At 53.6% G+C, this 16,554-nt stretch overlaps 4 protein-coding genes across 6 annotated transcripts; 3 read left to right on the top strand and 1 right to left on the bottom strand.

Moving 5' to 3' along the window:
• The first annotated feature begins 685 nt into the window (after nucleotides 1-685).
• On the top strand, nucleotides 686-5,453 carry LOC147186453 (A-type voltage-gated potassium channel KCND2-like). 2 transcript variants are annotated; one of them, XM_086102875.1, is made up of 5 exons: nucleotides 686-1,797; nucleotides 2,909-3,071; nucleotides 3,661-3,762; nucleotides 4,062-4,270; nucleotides 4,366-5,453. In XM_086102875.1, exons 1-5 carry the CDS (start codon nucleotides 686-688, stop codon nucleotides 4,487-4,489), a joined length of 1,710 nt encoding a protein of 569 aa, XP_085959001.1. In that variant the 3' UTR covers nucleotides 4,490-5,453. The 2 variants fall into 2 exon arrangements, 1 of the variants encoding a protein (XP_085959001.1); XR_015099160.1 differs by lacking the exon at nucleotides 4,366-5,453 and having other exon boundaries at nucleotides 3,303-3,762; nucleotides 4,062-4,105.
• Nucleotides 5,454-5,532: 79 nt separating this feature from the next.
• Nucleotides 5,533-7,542, bottom strand: tspan12 (tetraspanin 12). 2 transcript variants are annotated; one of them, XM_086102880.1, is made up of 7 exons: nucleotides 7,326-7,542; nucleotides 6,912-6,994; nucleotides 6,698-6,833; nucleotides 6,527-6,592; nucleotides 6,295-6,402; nucleotides 6,042-6,185; nucleotides 5,533-5,882 (listed from the first exon to the last, which is right to left on the bottom strand). In XM_086102880.1, exons 1-7 carry the CDS (start codon nucleotides 7,389-7,391, stop codon nucleotides 5,727-5,729), a joined length of 759 nt encoding a protein of 252 aa, XP_085959006.1. In that variant the 5' UTR covers nucleotides 7,392-7,542; the 3' UTR covers nucleotides 5,533-5,726. The 2 variants fall into 2 exon arrangements, with proteins under 2 accessions (XP_085959006.1, XP_085959005.1); XM_086102879.1 differs by having other exon boundaries at nucleotides 5,533-5,920.
• A 392-nt stretch (nucleotides 7,543-7,934) lies between these two features.
• cct2 (chaperonin containing TCP1, subunit 2 (beta)) lies at nucleotides 7,935-12,421 on the top strand. Its single transcript, XM_086102877.1, has 16 exons — nucleotides 7,935-8,036; nucleotides 8,623-8,697; nucleotides 8,773-8,838; nucleotides 8,970-9,081; nucleotides 9,165-9,241; nucleotides 9,404-9,516; nucleotides 9,632-9,834; nucleotides 9,950-10,050; nucleotides 10,121-10,248; nucleotides 10,693-10,796; nucleotides 10,869-10,988; nucleotides 11,084-11,212; nucleotides 11,449-11,552; nucleotides 11,666-11,765; nucleotides 11,968-12,109; nucleotides 12,201-12,421. Exons 1-16 carry the CDS (start codon nucleotides 8,034-8,036, stop codon nucleotides 12,229-12,231), a joined length of 1,608 nt encoding a protein of 535 aa, XP_085959003.1. The 5' UTR covers nucleotides 7,935-8,033; the 3' UTR covers nucleotides 12,232-12,421.
• Nucleotides 12,422-12,741: 320 nt separating this feature from the next.
• Nucleotides 12,742-14,975, top strand: nots (nothepsin). The gene is made up of 9 exons (XM_086102878.1): nucleotides 12,742-12,823; nucleotides 12,997-13,177; nucleotides 13,347-13,464; nucleotides 13,646-13,764; nucleotides 13,866-14,065; nucleotides 14,136-14,264; nucleotides 14,339-14,483; nucleotides 14,566-14,664; nucleotides 14,750-14,975. The coding sequence occupies exons 1-9, from the start codon at nucleotides 12,759-12,761 to the stop codon at nucleotides 14,924-14,926; spliced, it is 1,233 nt and encodes a 410-aa protein (XP_085959004.1). The 5' UTR covers nucleotides 12,742-12,758; the 3' UTR covers nucleotides 14,927-14,975.
• The last annotated feature ends 1,579 nt before the right edge of the window (nucleotides 14,976-16,554 follow it).

Raw genomic sequence — 16,554 nt, forward strand, 5'->3', positions numbered from 1 at the left:
AAACATTCAGAAGTTTTTCGAAATTCGAGAAAGCAGCTATGATTTAAGAGGTACCAACTTATTCAAAAAACTCAAAACAAGAACAAACATCAAGCAAAGAAGTGTATCTATCAAAGGTGTTAATCTGTGGAATAATCTCGAAACGGACCTGAAAATGAGTAAATCGCTTGCTGAGTTAAAAAACAAATTCAAAAAAATAGTACAAACAACCTACATCAATCAGAGTTAAAATGATAAATTCAAAACATTAAATATAATGATAAATCAGAACTAAGTTGATAAATAGAGAAAGGTATATAAATATCCATTATGAATTTAAGAGAAAATTGACACAAGAGTGTCAGGGTGTGGAAGTATATAATCCCGATACAAACCAAAAGTTGTAAAAATATCACGGTTAAGGGTAAAGTATGAGCCTTAATGGAGACTTCTTTCTTCTTACTTTTCTGATTGATATAAAAATGATTTATTAGATACAATCACATAACGGGGTAGGACTAGATAAGTTTTTTACTTCTTCCTACTCCCTTGAACATAATAACTGTGTTGAATGAAGATTGATTTCTTTTTTACTTTTTTTATCTACCTTATTTTCTGTCAAATTATTACTGTATATATGTTTTATGTTCAATAAACAAACAAACAAACAAACAAACAAACCTCAGCCGTCCGACTTCACGCCACCATGGCCGCGGGGGCGGCGGCGTGGCTGCCGCTGGCTCGCGCGGCGGCACTGGCTTGGATGCCCCTGGCCCGCGCGCCCATGCCGGCGCTCCCGCCGGAAGGACGGCGAGGGAAAGACAAAGTCCTCATCCTCAACGTGAGCGGAAGTCGATTCCAGACGCGGCGGGATACTCTGGAGCGCTATCCGGACACTCTTCTGGGAAGCTCCGAGAAGGACTTCTTCTTCCGGCACGAGAGCGACGAGTTCTTCTTCGACCGCGACCCGAGCTTGTTCCGCCACATCCTGAACTTCTACCGGACGGGGAAGCTGCACTTCCCGCGCCACGAGTGCATCGCCGCCTTCGACGAGGAGCTCGCCTTCTTCGGCATCGTCCCGGAAGTGATCGGAGACTGCTGCTACGAGGACTACAAAGACCGGCGGCGGGAGAATCAGGAGCGCCTTCAGGATGACGAGGAGACGGACCCCGACCGGGAGCCGGCGGCGGCGGCTTTGACCTTCCGGGAGTCCCTGTGGCGAGCCTTTGAGAACCCGCGCACGTCCACCATGGGGCTGGTGTTCTACTACGTGACGGGGTTCTTCATCGCCGCGTCGGTCCTGGCCAACGTCCTGGAGACGGTCCCGTGCGGGGCCGGGTCGGAGCGGGCAAAGTCCGCCCCGTGCGGCGAGCGCTACGCCTTGGCCTTCTTCTGCGCGGACACGGCCTGCGTGCTGATCTTCACGGCGGAGTACGTCCTGCGCCTGCTGGCGGCGCCCAGCCGCTTTAAGTTCGTCAAGAGCGCCATGTCGCTCATCGACGTGGCGGCCATCCTGCCGTACTACGTCGGCCTGGTCGTGCCCGAGAACGAGGACGTGAGCGGCGCCTTTGTCACGCTGAGGGTCTTCCGCGTCTTCCGCATCTTCAAGTTCTCCCGCCACTCGGCCGGTCTTCGCATCCTGGGCTACACGCTGAAGAGTTGCGCCTCCGAGCTGGGCTTCCTGCTCTTCTCGCTCACCATGGCCATCATCATCTTCGCCACTGTCATGTTCTACGCCGAGAAGAGCTCCAAGGGCTCCGCCTTCAGCTCTATCCCCGCCGCCTTCTGGTACACCATCGTCACCATGACCACACTCGGGTAAGTCGCGCGCGCTTTCTGCGACGGTGACCCCGCGCTCGGAACCCGGGCGCTCGGACGGGCGATGCGCACTTTCTGCTACGAGACTCGAGGTGGGGATTTCTATCCTCGCGGCGGGACGCGGCCTAGCAAAATGCGCAGGTGGACGATGCCGATTTTCACGTGAGCCGCAACTGCGACTCGTGTGTGTTTTAGAGTGCACGTGTGGATCGGGTTTCAGCGATCCACCTGGAGACGGGTGTCGGCGCGCATGTATTATTTAGTCACATGACCCATGCTGCGACACCATCACCCGACACGCGCGCACACCAAGGGCAGAAAAAGCCAAAGGAGCCTGATGTGTCGTCGACCCCGCTACTCTCATCCGTTCCTTAGCTGAGGAGCTCGTTTCATCGGTCGCTTAATGAAGAGCTCCGCCGCGATTTGTCGGCCGCGGCCTCGCGTTATCTGCTTTGTTTCCACGGCAACATCCTCATCAATCAAGGTGGCGCACGCGTGGGCAGCGGTCTCCCGATGTCACGTGTGTCCAGGTGCGCTCCTCCCTTACCTACGGCCGCCTAGCCGATCTCCGCAACACGTGAGCGCCCGCGTACGGCGCAACGTTTTACGGCAGGCCGCACGTGTGGAGTCGCGTGACGGCCAAAGATGGCCATTAGCGGCCCACCGCGAATAAGAAAGCGGGGCCGCGCGCGTTTCCGCTCGAATGGTTTTTTTGAACAGGAATCGCCCTCGGGCGACTTTTTCCAGAGGTCGGAGGAAATCGCATTCAGTTAAGACTCGGCCGAGAAGCAACTCGGAAGTCCGATACAGTCATTCTGTCGCGTTAAGGACATGAGATTTACTGTGCGTATCATATGAAGTCATCAGTACGTCCCTCTGCTTGTCGCTAGTACTCATTTTTTGATACAGTTGTGGTTGGAGTTACATGAATTGTTCCCCCCATATTTATAGATTTATGGTATATCCATACATTGTGTATATATACGGTCTATGCGGGTACAGAAGCAAGTGCAAGCATCTCACTTGGTTGTCGTTTGGCATTTTTGGTTTTCATTCCTAAATAGCAGAAAAGTTGATTGAGTGGCCTGAAGCCTGCCGGCGTGTTCTTCAGGTACGGCGACATGGTTCCAAAAACCATCACGGGCAAGATCGTGGGTTCCATCTGTTCGCTGAGCGGCGTGCTGGTCATCGCCCTGCCCGTGCCCGTCATCGTGTCCAACTTCAGCCGCATTTACCACCAGAGCCAGCGGGCTGAAAAGCGGCGGGCGCAGAAGGTGAGAACGGCAGGCCTGCTTGACCCATTGGTCTCATCGATCGCATTCAAACATTGGCCGCGTTCATTGATCGTCAATGATGAAATAGCAAACGATGAGGAAGAAAAAAAATGTCCACATTTGACTTTTTTTTTTTTTTTCTTCTCAGTGACCCGGCCCGCGCGTCTTGTTTTGAATAGCGAACTGTTCCAAACGCTTTCGGGCTGAACGTGCGCATTTGTTCACAAACAGAAAAGTCGTCTGGCTAGAATTCAAGCGAGAAAGACGGAAGGAGCCAGCGCTTACTGGCGCTACAAAGTGCTGCTGGACGCCGAGGTACCCGTAACGCCGCGCTTGTGAACGCGGCGTGATGCGCGCCGAGCCGAGCGGCTCTCCGTCACCGCTTCCTCCCGTCACTCGTCAGAAACTCTGGAAACTTCTTTCCCTTCGTAAAACCTCTCGCGTGCATTCGTAGAACTCTTCCTCGAGGCATTTCTTTCCCGCCGGTGCCTTCTACCGCTCTATGACGAGAATCGACGCGCTCGGATGCAAGGGTGGGCTCGCGGATCCGGTCGTGTGACTTTGACTTTGCCTGTTGCGTGTGGCGAAGGCGTCCAAGGAGGCGGGCCGGGCGCTGCTCTACGAGGCCAACGCCAACGCCGCCGTGGCGGAGCATCGTCACCACTTGCTGCACTGCCTTGAGAAAACCACGGTGAGCTTCCCGCGAGGATGCGCAATCCTCGTGCGTCCGTTCTTTTGTGGCTCTTTTGACTTTGATAGGACAGATCAGATACAGCAAGTGCACTGAATTATCGCGGGCTTTTTTTTTTTTTTTTTAAACATTTTGTCTGATACATTGTTGACAGTTGATGTGAAAATCGGATTTTGGGGAATATTTTTGTCAAAGACCTACGCTTGTACGCAGACGTTCAGGCAGGCGTCATTTTCATACGATTGTGTTTTTCAATGGACTTTCTTGCTTTGACGTGACTATTGTCACGAACGGATCAGAACTTGGACTTTGCGGACCGCGCGTCATTGGAGTGGAGCCGCTCTGAGGAGGCCTCGATGAAGCGGGCCCGGGCTCGCTCGCCCTCGTCCTCTTTCTCGTCGACCTCGCCGCCGGCGTTCACTTCCTGCTGCTTCCGCACCAAACGGAGCCACTCGGACCCGCGCAAGTCCAACGCCGGCAGCGCCCAAGCTCCGCGGCGACCGCTGAGGTAAAGCCCAATGAAAAGCCTTTTGAGCGTTTGTTCCATGTCATCCAGATGAACTCGGATTGACATCATCCGGCTTCCCTCCCCGGTCGCTCCAGTCCGAACGCCGAACCGGAGGAAGCCTTCCCTCTAAACTACGAAGGGCCTTGGGCCGCAGCTCCCGCCGTGCCCCGAGGCGACCTCCCCCAGGCCTGCGAGAACGTCCGCGTTTCGGAGCTCTGAACTCCGTCGCCCAGTAAGCCGTACGACAACAACAACAAAGTAGAAAACTCACATTTGTTGCTTTTTTATTCTGCTTTTGCTCATGCTAATTATTTTAGCACTATGGCGACGAAGGTGTGCTGGATGCTATTCATGCTACGTACCAAGTTAAGAATCAACTCGTAGTTCAGGTGCTTTTTTTTTTTTCGCTGCAAGCCTCATTCAGGGCAGAAGCTTCTCGGGTCTGAATACACGATTGAAGTTTCACAGCAGAGGCGCTTTAAAAGAGGCCTAGCTTCATTGAAATCATTTTATTGCTTTATTTGCATGACGTTTGACACCCATTTCTGAAGTATGGTTTCCAGAGTGCTGTGCTAACTCATTTGTGTCATCGCTTAAAACAACGAATCCCAAAAACTTGTGCGTGGACCTTAAAAAGTATGTCAAGGATATGGAATAAATGTTCCGACAATATGCCACACACTTTCCCATGCATGAATTTCTCCCTGTATTTTAATTTATTTATTTTTGAATGATGACTTTTTGTGGTTTTAAGTGACAAGAATACAAAGTACTGTATTTTGTGTTTGCTTGTGTCTCTGGAAAGGCGCTATAGAAGCTCTTTAATTCCTGGCGTTGATTCTATTTCTGTTTGACTGCGCCGTGTTATTCTTATTTGTGGCGTTCGGGGGGCTGCGGTGGCGAGAGATGAGTGACATTGTGCGCGCTGTTGTCATAGAAATAAATGGCCTGGTCCGTCTCGGGAAGAATAGGCGGGTCCCGACTATTCTTCATGCGGCGAGCTCGTCCGCTCGGTTTCCTTTCGGCCGGCTTCCTTTGTGAACTTTAACCCCCGGGAACGTTGCTCGCCAAAAGGAAACAAACACCAAGAGGTCATCGTCATGACAGCGGCAGAACGGCCCACCGAGCTTTTGCGTGATCAAAAAGTCATTGTTGCATTTCGATGTTTTGCTCAGAAATATGTTAGTTGAATAAAATCTGTTGTGATGAATTTGTTTCCCTCCATTTGTTTTATGAATTGCTTGATTTATGCGAAAGATTCATGACTTTTTAATTGGATGTTTAATTGAACGAATGGTAGGCATACGTATACTTGCCGCCCACATCGCAACATAAAAACCAGATACACAAACGTCCCACGCAGACCACCACACTTGGTCGATATTTCGACGGTTTCAGTCATACATCTTCTCATACGGTGCCCGAATAGCGTCAGCACACCGCGCGTAAGCGCCGTTCAGCGGGTGGGCCGTGGGCCGGCGACCCCCGTGGCTCTTTTGGCCGCTTGCGTCCGTAGTGAAGCGTCCAAAGCAGCGTGAGGGTCAGGGCCATGGCCAGGATCTGGGCCACGCCCAAGGCCACGCCCAGGAAGCGCAGCAGCTGCAGCGGCGCGCTGGAGCGGATGAAAGACAACAGCTTTGGACCGCAGCCCTGGAGGTGACAAACGTCACATTTCATTCTCGCGCCAATGCGACGACGGCATCGCTCTCGTGACATCGTCTCGCCGTCACGTCACATCCGGACTGAAACGGCGTCAGGGGCGGCCTCTCACCTCTTGGTGGAGATCGCTGAGGTCGTGCTGGTGGGCGCGCCGAGCGCATCCTGGGTACTGATTGGAGCAGCACGAGTCGGGAGGCCACTCCCTCTCCGTCATCTCCAGCCAGTCCGTGAAGTACGTCACTCCGCAGCACTCAAACTGCGCGCGCACACACACACACACACACACGCATGCACGCACTCACACACTTGCCATGTGTGTGCGTGTCTTTCTCCTTGTGCGTGTGTGCGTCAGTGAGCCAACAAACCTCCGTCTGAAAGGTGTTCCAGGTGTGTGTGAGCCACTGATGCTGGCGAAGGCCGAAGTTTGACATCCGAAACTTTAGACTGATCATGTCTGAGCGCTGCACAGGGGGCTGAACACAGCAGGTGACACACACACACACACACACACACACGCCGTTAGCCAAGTGTGTCACTCCTCTCCTGATAACGAAACAATGCACAAACACTAACACAGAGTGTGTGTGAGAGAGGCACCTGCTCATAGGTCCACAGAGCGCTGGCCAACTCCACGCACAAGATGACCAACAGACTTCCAAAGTACTGCAACACAAACACACGGTGTGTGTGCGCGTGTGTGTTTGTGTCTTAGTCTTGATGTGTTTTTCTATTAGCATGTCAGTCACGGCCTATCAGAAGCAGCCTTACCGAGGACAGCATCATGAGGTCGCAGCGCAGAGTGCCGCACACGCCCAACATGGCCACCATCAGCAGAAAGCAACACACTACCACCAGGACGGGATGGACGACGGGGGCCAATGTCAGCACCGCAGCCTCCTCCAGCCTGCGTGCGCGCGCACACACACAGACAAAACCAGAGTTGTGGTGTTGTTGTTGTCGTTGTGGGTGCGTGCACACCGACCTGGTGTGAGCGGTCAGAGTCAGGACAGCATTTAGGGAATCTCGAATCCATGCCGCCACTCCCAGAATGCACGCGGACATCAACTGGAAGCACACCCGCGCACACACAGACACAGATCAGTTTCTTTTACAGAAATAACATCTGAGGATGTGAAACATGCTACACACACACGCACAACGCTGTCGCTCAGTAATATACAACACACACACACACACCTACACATACATACAAACAAGAACACGTTCAGCGTACAAAGGCCCGTGTGAATTTTGCAGGGAAAATACGTGCGTCAAGACGTCGAATGAGTGCGAGAGTCACAGAAAAGAGTCCGAAACGGAAGCAAATCAAATGAAAGTGTGTGAGAAGCCCACAAAGTGGCGTCAAGCTGTCGTCCGATCGAATTGCACTTTTTACCCAGAAGAGCACGTTGAGCGCGTAGAGAAAAAAGCGCACGCATCTCACGGCGTCCTGCCTCGCCATCGGACGCTTCGGACCTCAAATGGTTCGGACCAACGCGGCGGCATGCTGAGCTGGGCCGACCCGGGACGGTTCCGACTAATGCGCAGTCAGTCGTCCTCTGCTGGTGTGGGGGTTCGGGGGGACGACGAACAACAGGTGCTACCCGGCGAGTGCGAACTTGTAAGTCGCCCTCTCCCTCTCTCTCCTCGGCGCGCGCGCACGCGCTCAAACGCGCAGAGACTCTGGAAATAGCTCTGAGATGACGTGCGCATGCTCGGCAGGATGCCTGTTCCCGTAGAAGGTCGAGTGGAAAGAATGTGATCCCAAGTTCCCCCTCGTCACGAGTCGCACGTCACCAAAAAGTAATGAAAATACGCTAATGCGGAGCACACAGGGTTTTTTTTTCTTTTTTGTGGAAGCAGCTGTATAACAAAATAAATACGGAAATGTTAATGGTACATTGTTTAGTTGATCTCTTTTATTGAGTACTGGACAATTATTTAATGCGCCACTTTCGGAAAAGTGAATGCAAAAAAAGTATTCCACTTCTCGTCTGCGGTGGGCGGCAGCAGAGCGCACGACATTGTCGAGTCTTCCGGAAAGGACAAGACGAAGAAGAAGCCCACCCCCTTTCTCTTGTGGCCACCTTAAAACGCAGACATCATGGTGAGTTGAGACTTGTTTTACTCGCTTCTTTAACTTCAAAAGGCACCGATGCAAGCGCAGAGTTTCCGTCAAACCTCAAAATCAAGCATGCGGACGCGCGCTTCCGGAAGATGATATCTCATGAGCAGCTTTGCTTCTCGTAGAGCCCCGTTAGCTGGCGATGCTAACCGGCGAGCACATGGGCGTCGTTAGCGCGCCTGTGGCTAAGATGATGCGAACCAAGATCTTAGATCTTAGATCTTCAACGTCACCACATTTTGTTTTAAATGTCCATCAGTTTGCGATAACGAGTGGCATCAGCAGATGTCTTTTATTGTCTGGCTTTCTTAGCGCTTAGCTTGTTAGCATCCTCGGTGAAAGCTTGTCATTGCTGATGTCAGCCCTTCATCGAGGAATATGACGTAGAATACGAATTCCGTGTAACGAGAATAATGGACTCTCGAGACGTTTTTGAGATTTAGGTCCTTTTATCGTTCGATGTGTTTTTTTGTTTTGATTGGATTCTTATGGTCTCTTTTTCTTTTGTGAGTAATTATTGTTGTGAAATGCGTGCAAACAAGATGAACGTCGATGTGTTTTTCCGCAGGCGTCCCTGTCTATGGCCCCGGTGAACATCTTCAAACATGGAGCCGATGAAGAAAAAGCTGAAACTGCTCGTCTGGTGCGTGCGTTTGTACTTTATCCTTTAATTCAGAGTCAATGTCAAGCTCATGCGAGTCTCGGCTTGTCCCCACAGTCGTCTTTTGTGGGCGCCATTGCCATTGGAGACTTGGTGAAAAGCACCCTGGGACCCAAGGGCATGGTCGGTTATTGATTCATTTATTTTATCTTGGCTTGCTGCTAACATATCATGTGGAATGCCATAGATGGGGGAGTAAATCTCGGCATCAAACACCTATATCGGTGAGCCGATGTGCACGTTTTGCTTTTCAGGACAAGATCCTGCTGGGCGGTGGCAAAAGCGGCTCTGTGACGGTGACCAATGACGGCGCCACCATCCTCAAGGCCATCGGCGTCGACAACCCTGCCGCCAAAGTTCTGGTTGGTGAGTGAAAACGCCTGGTCGGGGGTGAAGTGTGCGCGTCCGCAGGGAGAAGACGCACGCTTTGTTTGTGTGCGTGTGCGCAGACATGTCAAAGGTTCAGGACGATGAAGTCGGCGACGGAACCACGTCTGTCACCGTTCTGGCGGCCGAGCTTCTGCGGGTAAGAAGCTGAAAAGTTTTTGTCTCGAGGTCCCCCTTTTTTTTTAATATTAAACTTGACAGGCCGTTTGTAAATGAGAGAGATTATAGACCCTTGACAATGTAAATGTGCGGAGAGTCAGATGTAGGGACCGAGACGCGCTTCCTGTCCTCCCTTTTACAGGAGGCGGAGCTTCTGATCGCCAAGAAGATCCACCCGCAGACCATCATCTCGGGCTGGAGGAAGTCCACGCAGGTGGCCAGAGATGCGTTGAGGGAGGCGGCTGTGGACCACAGGTGCTCTGCTCTGATCGGCTCTTGAATGTGTACAGCAAAGCCTCACTGATCGGCGTATCCAGCATCAAAATCCTGCCTTTTTCTTTGTCTCGCCACGGGCTGCATGTCTCCACAGCAACGACACGGCCCGCTTCCAAGAGGACCTCCTGAACATCGCACGCACCACGCTGTCCTCCAAGCTGCTGACTCACCACAAGGATCACTTTTCCCAGCTGGCCGTGGACGCCGTCTTGAGGTTGAAGGGCTCCGGCAACCTGGAGGCCATTCACGTCATCAAGAAGCTCGGCGGCAGCCTCACCGATTCCTACCTGGACGAAGGTGAGCGAGTGCGCCGCGGGTGGCGAAAGCACCTGCATTCTGATACTCGCACGTTTGTTGTTGTTTTTCTTTTTTGGGCGGTGGAACAAATTCATGTATGCGTTGTATTGTTCAGGCTTTCTGCTGGACAAGAAGATCGGCGTGAACCAACCCAAGAGGCTGGAAAACGCCAACATCCTCATCGCCAACACCGGCATGGATACGGACAAGATCAAGGTGGGTGACGGGCGGCGCGCGGCCGTTAAGAAGACGGCGGACGATGACCTTGCCGATTCTCGCCCCGCAGATCTTTGGCTCCAGGGTCCGCGTGGACTCCACGGCCAAGGTGGCTGAGATCGAGCTGGCCGAGAAGGAGAAGATGAAGGAGAAGGTGGAGCGCATCCTCAAGCACGGCATCAACTGCTTCATCAACAGGTCACTCGCCAACGTTCGCCGTTGAACAATCCGTCCTCGGTGCTCGTCTGCTTTTGTTGTGGAGCTCGTCGGTTATTATGAGTGTTGTCGGTGTGAATATTGCCTTTGTGCCACTTTGATTCCCCCCACGGGGAAAATTAATGATCAAATCCAATCCGGTGTGGTCCACTTGATTGATGTCAGTAGTTCACATCATAAATGAAAGTGAAAATCGTGATTTTTTTTTTCCCCCCTAGAACCTTGACACAGCTAACAATAGACATGTTATTTGATCATTGTTTAATTATAAACAAACGATAAATAATACCGTTTAAAAATAATTATTTGTAAAGATAAACCGACTGCTATGGGAAGTGACCATTGGTAACCATTTGTTGGAAAAAAATGAGATGGATGAGACACTGAAGCGATGTCATCACTCAAGTGTGCGTGTTGACTTGGCAGGCAGCTGATCTACAACTACCCCGAGCAGCTCTTCGCTCAGGCCGGCGTCATGGCCATCGAGCACGCCGACTTTGCCGGCGTGGAGCGCCTGGCCCTCGTCACCGGTACGCCGCGACGCCGTCGCCGAACGCGTATGTCGGCCTTCTCGTAACCGGGACGGGCGCGCTTGCTTGTAGGCGGCGAGATCACGTCTACGTTTGAGCATCCCGAGCTGGTGCAGCTGGGCCACTGCAAGCTGATCGAGGAGGTGATGATCGGCGAGGACATGCTCATCCACTTCTCGGGCGTCGCCATGGGTACGGCGCGCACCCGCACGCAAGGAGTTCTCAAACAGACAAACGCAAAAAAAAAAAAAAAGAATGGCAACTAAAGCAAAATTGTGACTCCGCAGGTGAAGCGTGCACCATCGTGCTGCGTGGAGCCACCCAGCAGATTCTGGACGAGGCGGAACGCTCGCTGCACGACGCCCTGTGTGTGCTGGCGCAGACCATCAAAGAGCCCCGCACCGTCTATGGCGGAGGTACCCATAAAGGGGGGGGGGGGGTCACTGGCTTTTTTTGTTTATTCAAGTGCTGTTTATAAATTTTTTTACACAATAAAGCGTGGGATACACGAAAAGAAACAAAAGACGTTTTTGACATTTCTCAAGTGGCCTCCAAACTTTTGAGCATGTGCATGTAAGCAGGATCCTTAAAAGCAAATTGAATCCTAATCATTTTGTCTTTTGAAATGAAATGTGTTGCGCTGTGTCTTGAGGCTGCTCCGAGATGCTGATGGCCAAGGTGGTGAGCGATTTGGCCAACAAGACACCGGGGAAGGAGGCGGTGGCCATGGAGTCCTTCGCGAAGGCTTTGATGATGGTAAAGAGATTCAAAAAAACTTGTTTGAAGTCCAATCGTAGAGGCTCTGGCTCAACGGGAACAAATCGGTTAATGAAAAGTGCCCCCCCCCCCCCCCCCCCCCTCCTTGTCAGCTGCCCACCATCATCGCCGACAACGCCGGCTACGACAGCGCCGACCTAGTGGCCCAACTGCGTGCGGCACACCAGGAGAACAAGACCGCCTTTGGTTTGAGTGAGTGAGCGCACGGGATCATTCGTAACTTGTATTTTGGCCTCACAGGTGTCATATAGTTCTCCGATTAGTCTGCCAAAGTTGTTCCAGTGATGAGATCTTTTTTTTTTTTTTGGTCCTCACAATATCGCGAGCGTTCTTTCTATCGCCAACATCCTCATATTGTGATAGTAAGGACCGAGTGGTTTTCGATGCCTTGCAGACATGTCCGAGGGCACGGTGGGCGACATGTCGGCTCTGGGCGTGACCGAGTCGTTCCAGGTGAAGCGCCAGGTGCTGCTAAGCGCCTCCGAGGCGGCCGAGATGATCCTGAGGGTGGACAACATCATCAAAGCGGCGCCCAGGTCAGTCGAACGCACGCGCCGCCGGCAACGCCGATCGGACGCGAGTGGGAATTGACCGCATTGGCGCGCCGTCCGTCTTGTTTGTGTGCAGGAAGAGAGTTCCTGACCACCATCCTTGTTAGAGGGAGACCGCCATCTTTATTTATCTGTTGACCTCTAAAAAGAAATGCTTCTCCTTTTTCTGCGCTCGCAGCAGCATCTAATACTAGCCTGATAAATCGCTAGCGTTAGCCACTCGGCAGCGACCCATCTTTTGGATTTTGTTTTTGTTTGTTTTGTTCACATGAATAAAAACTAAGGACACATTGACAAGCGATTTGTTTCGTGGTTTTTCTTTTTCTCTTTCCTTCTTCCCATCTCCATAAGCCCTGTCTGTCATTGACCGGTCACCGCTCGGTTTTATTTTCATACATGTTGATATTAGCCGGTGACCAGTTACTTTTTTGTCAAATTCTCCCCAAAATGGGTTTGTTTGTCGTTATGTAACGCAGCAGCAAGGTTGCGCTTTTCAAGTCGCAACAATCCTAAATGTCAGTGAGTCAACACGAGTGGTCGTGCACGCGTATTGATCGCGACTCCTTCCAATGTTGGCGACCGGTTACTGATAAGCTGGCTCACATCCGCCTCTCATCAGCGCGGAGCGGACACGATGGATGCCGTCAAGTTTCTGCTCCTTTTTCTGATGAGCTCCTCCGCTTGTCTGGCTCTGCTCAGGTAACAAATCACACGCGTTTCAAAATGTTACCCGTAGGATATTCTCGATAGTTTCATCGGTCGGATATCCCGTGCGCTAGTCTGTTCTTTGTCCACAGTGGAGAGACCATTCAGATTTCATTGTGTACAAAGCTGATCGTATTTATTTGATCCGCCACTTGCGCACTCTGCAGAGTTCCTCTACAACGGGGGCGCTCCATTCGCTCGCAGCTGCGTGCCGACGGCGTGCTGCAAGACTTTCTGCGCGAGCACCGGCCCGACGCCTTCAGCCGCCGCTACGCTCACTGTTACCCCGTCGGGGCGCCCTCGCTGCGCCTGGGGCGCTCCAGCCAGAAGCTCTACAACTTCATGGATGTACGAGCGCACGCCATTCCGCAATCCCTCGTAGTCCGCGCACCGGTTTGAACGTTCTCTTCAGCCAAAGAACGTTACTCTCCCGTATATCAAGGATCAACGCGCCAATGCCTTTGATGTCATTCTTCATTCTGCAAGCCGATGAGATTTGATTGGACTTTTTTCACAGGCTCAGTACTTTGGTCAGATCAGTCTCGGGACTCCAGAACAGAACTTTTCTGTGGTTTTTGACACGGGGTCAGCGGATCTTTGGGTGCCGTCGTCATACTGCGTCAGCCAGGCCTGTGGTAACACGCGCAACGCACACGCACACAGAGAGACTCGCGCCTGCGGAGTCGCAGGCGCACCCGCCGCTTGGCCTCCACGTGTATCTCTTGACTGTGTCGGAGCGGTTTGACCGTGTCTGATGATAAGAGGCCGATCAATAACCTGTTTTTTTTTTTTTTTTGTCTGGGTCCGCGCTGGCAGCGGTGCACAGCCGTTTCAGAGCGTTCGAGTCTTCCTCGTACCGCCACGACGGCCGAACGTTCGGCATCCATTACGGCTCGGGTCACCTGCTCGGGGTGATGGCCAGAGACACGCTCAAGGTCGGCGCCAGCCCTCACGAGTGTTTTTTCAGTACTGTTCAGCGCGCGAGAGCGTACGTCCCCCGAGGGGCCCCGTCACGCCTGTGCGTGTTGCTGCGCAGGTGGGCGAGGTGAGCGTGCCCAATCAGGAGTTCGGGGAGTCGGTGTACGAGCCGGGCTCCACGTTCGTGGTGGCGCGCTTCGACGGCGTGCTGGGCATGGCCTACCCCTCGTTGGCCGAGATCCTGGGCAACCCCGTCTTCGACAGCGTGATGGCGCGGAACTCCCTCGACCGGCCCGTCTTCTCCTTCTACCTCAGCAGGTGGAAATCTGCGCGAAGCGCTGCGACGAGTGATTGTCAACTGACGTCACCCTTCATTGGCGTCCCACAGGAAGTCGGGTGGCAGTCGAGAGGCGGACGGCGAGCTCCTGCTGGGCGGCACCGACGAGGCTTTGTACGACGGCCCCATCACGTGGCTTCCCGTCACCGCCAAAGGATACTGGCAGATTCTCATGGACAGGTGGCGCACACGCAAAGTGGCGTATGGCTGGTTTGCGTCTCCGTGCCGCTAAGCACTCTTGCTGCGTGTTTCAGCGTGTCTGTCCAAGGCGTCGGCTCGTTCTGTCCTCGCGGCTGCCAGGCCATCGTGGACACGGGCACCTCCCTCATCGCCGGGCCCACCGCTCACATCCTCGCCCTGCAGCAGCTCATCGGAGCCACGCCCACCGGCATCGGCGAGGTCGGCGCCGCTGTTGCGTCGGGTCACGTTGCTCGCTTCTGCGCGACCTCATCATTTCGGCTCGCCTTTCTGTGTGCGTCAGTTCTTCATCGACTGCGCCAGGTTATCGAGTTTGCCGCGCGTGACGTTCGTTCTGGGCGGGAACGAGTTCACTCTGACGGCCGAACAGTACGTCAGGAAGGTGAGGAAGGTCCCGTCGGTCGGCGAAACGCCGGCCGCCCGCTTGGGCCCCGTCGGTCGACGTTGTGTCTCTTTGTTGCCGCCAGGAGATGCTGGGGGATAAAGAGCTGTGCCTGAGCGGCTTCCAGGCGGTGGACATCGTGTCGCCTCAGGGCCCGCTCTGGATCCTGGGAGACGTCTTCCTCACGGAGTTCTACAGCGTCTTTGACCGAGGGAACGACCGAGTGGGCTTGGCGCCCGCTCGCCACCCTGCCAAGAGCTAACTTGATGCAAACGCTCCGATCGGCAGCAATAAAGACAAATGCTCTCAAAGCCTTCCAGTGGTCAACGTGACCAGTTAACTTGTTTCTGTGAAAAAGGGTTTACTCGTTAGAGCAGGGCTAGGGAACTCCGGTTCCTCGGGAGCCATATCCTGCCGTGTTTTCCATCACCCTCACCTAATTCAGGTCATCAGCCAATCAGCGAGCTCTGTCGAGGCCTGCGACCATCATGAACAATTGAATCAGGTGTGTTGGAGTAGGGAGGGATGGAAAATCGGCAGGATATGGTCCTCGGGCAACCGGAGTTCCCTACCCCCCGTGTGGAGCATTCCAGTCGATTGTGACAGCGATTCACTTGTGTCTAAGTGAGAGAGAGCATTTCACTTTTTTGGTTTTGCTGGTCCTCTCCGTGAGCCGTCACCTTACCGTGGTGGAGGGGTTTGTGTGTCCCAATGATCCTAGGAGCTAAGTTGTCTGGGGCTTTATGCCCCTGGCAGGGTCACCCATGGCAAACAGGTCCTAGGTGAGGGACCAGACAAAGCACGGCTCACAAAGCCCCTTATGATAGATAAAATCGATGGCACTCAGTTTCCCTTGCCCGGACGCGGGTCACCGGGGCCCCCCCTCTGGAGCCAGGCCTGGAGGTGGGGCTCGTTGGCGAGCGCCTGGTGGCCGGGCCTACACCCATGGGGCCCGGCCGGGCTCAGCCCGAAGAGGCAACGTGGGTCCCCCTTCTCATGGTCTCACCACCCGTGGGAGGGGTCAAAGGGGTCGGGTGCAATGCGAGCTGGGCGGCAGCCAAAGGCGGGGACCCTGGCGGTCCGATCCTCGGCTGCAGAAGCTAGCTCTTGGGACATGGAATGTCACCTCTCTGGCAGGGAAGGAGCCCGAGCTGGTGTGTGAGGTAGAGAAGTTCCGACTGGATATAGTCGGACTTGCCTCCACACACAGCCTGGGTTCTGGTACTAGTTCTCTCGAGAGGGGTTGGACTCTCTTCCACTCTGGAGTTGCTCATGGTGAGAGGCGCAGAGCAGGTGTGGGCATGCTCATTGCCCCCCGGCTCAGTGCCTGTACATTGGGGTTCACACCGGTAGACGAGAGGGTTGCTTCCCTCCGCCTTCGGGTGGGGGGACGGGTCCTGACTGTTGTTTGTGCCTATGCACCAAACGGCAGCTCAGCATACCCACCCTTTTTGGAGTCCTTGGAGGGTGTGCTGGAGAGTACTCCTGCTGGGGACTCCCTTGTTCTACTGGGGGACTTCAATGCTCACGTGGGCAATGACAGTGAGACCTGGAGGGGCGTGATTGGGAGAAACGGCCCCCCCGATCAGAACTCGAGTGGTGTTTTGTTATTGGACTTCTGTGCTCGTCACGGACTGTCCATAACGAACACCTTGTTCAAACATAAGGGTGTCCATATGTGCACTTGGCACCAGGACACCCTGGGCCGTAGTTCGATGATCGACCTTGTGGTTGTATCATCGGATTTGCGGCCGCATGTTTTGGACACTCGGGTGAAGAGAGGGGCGGAGCTGTCAACTGATCACCACCTGGTGGTGAGTAGGCTCCGATGGTGGGGGAAGATGCCGGTCCGTCCTGGCAGACCCAAACGTATTGTGAGGGTTTGTTGGG

This window comes from Hippocampus guttulatus, chromosome 22 (genome assembly GCF_054856545.1).
Source record: "Hippocampus guttulatus isolate MCC_2025c chromosome 22, RoL_Hgut_1.0, whole genome shotgun sequence".
Lineage (NCBI taxonomy): Eukaryota > Metazoa > Chordata > Actinopteri > Syngnathiformes > Syngnathidae > Hippocampus > Hippocampus guttulatus.

Bases quoted from the DNA above. Each gene is read 5' to 3' on its own strand.
- LOC147186453 (XM_086102875.1), top strand. From the start codon at position 686: ATGGCCGCGGGGGCGGCGGCGTGGCTGCCGCTGGCTCGCGCGGCGGCA. The intron at 1,798-2,908 runs GTAAGTCGCGCG...CGTGTTCTTCAG, and splicing joins GTCACCATGACCACACTCGG to GTACGGCGACATGGTTCCAA. The intron at 3,072-3,660 runs GTGAGAACGGCA...CGTGTGGCGAAG, and splicing joins AAAAGCGGCGGGCGCAGAAG to GCGTCCAAGGAGGCGGGCCG.
- tspan12 (XM_086102879.1), bottom strand. From the start codon at position 7,391: ATGGCGAGGCAGGACGCCGTGAGATGCGTGCGCTTTTTTCTCTACGCG. The intron at 6,403-6,526 runs GTGCCTCTCTCA...TGCTGTGTTCAG, and splicing joins CTCTGTGGACCTATGAGCAG to CCCCCTGTGCAGCGCTCAGA. The intron at 5,921-6,041 runs GTGAGAGGCCGC...TGTCACCTCCAG, and splicing joins TCAGCGATCTCCACCAAGAG to GGCTGCGGTCCAAAGCTGTT.
- cct2 (XM_086102877.1), top strand. The intron at 8,698-8,772 runs GTGCGTGCGTTT...TTGTCCCCACAG, and splicing joins AAGCTGAAACTGCTCGTCTG to TCGTCTTTTGTGGGCGCCAT. The intron at 10,989-11,083 runs GTACGGCGCGCA...GTGACTCCGCAG, and splicing joins CTTCTCGGGCGTCGCCATGG to GTGAAGCGTGCACCATCGTG.
- nots (XM_086102878.1), top strand. From the start codon at position 12,759: ATGGATGCCGTCAAGTTTCTGCTCCTTTTTCTGATGAGCTCCTCCGCT. The intron at 14,265-14,338 runs GTGGCGCACACG...TGCGTGTTTCAG, and splicing joins TGGCAGATTCTCATGGACAG to CGTGTCTGTCCAAGGCGTCG. The intron at 14,484-14,565 runs GTCGGCGCCGCT...TGTGTGCGTCAG, and splicing joins CGCCCACCGGCATCGGCGAG to TTCTTCATCGACTGCGCCAG.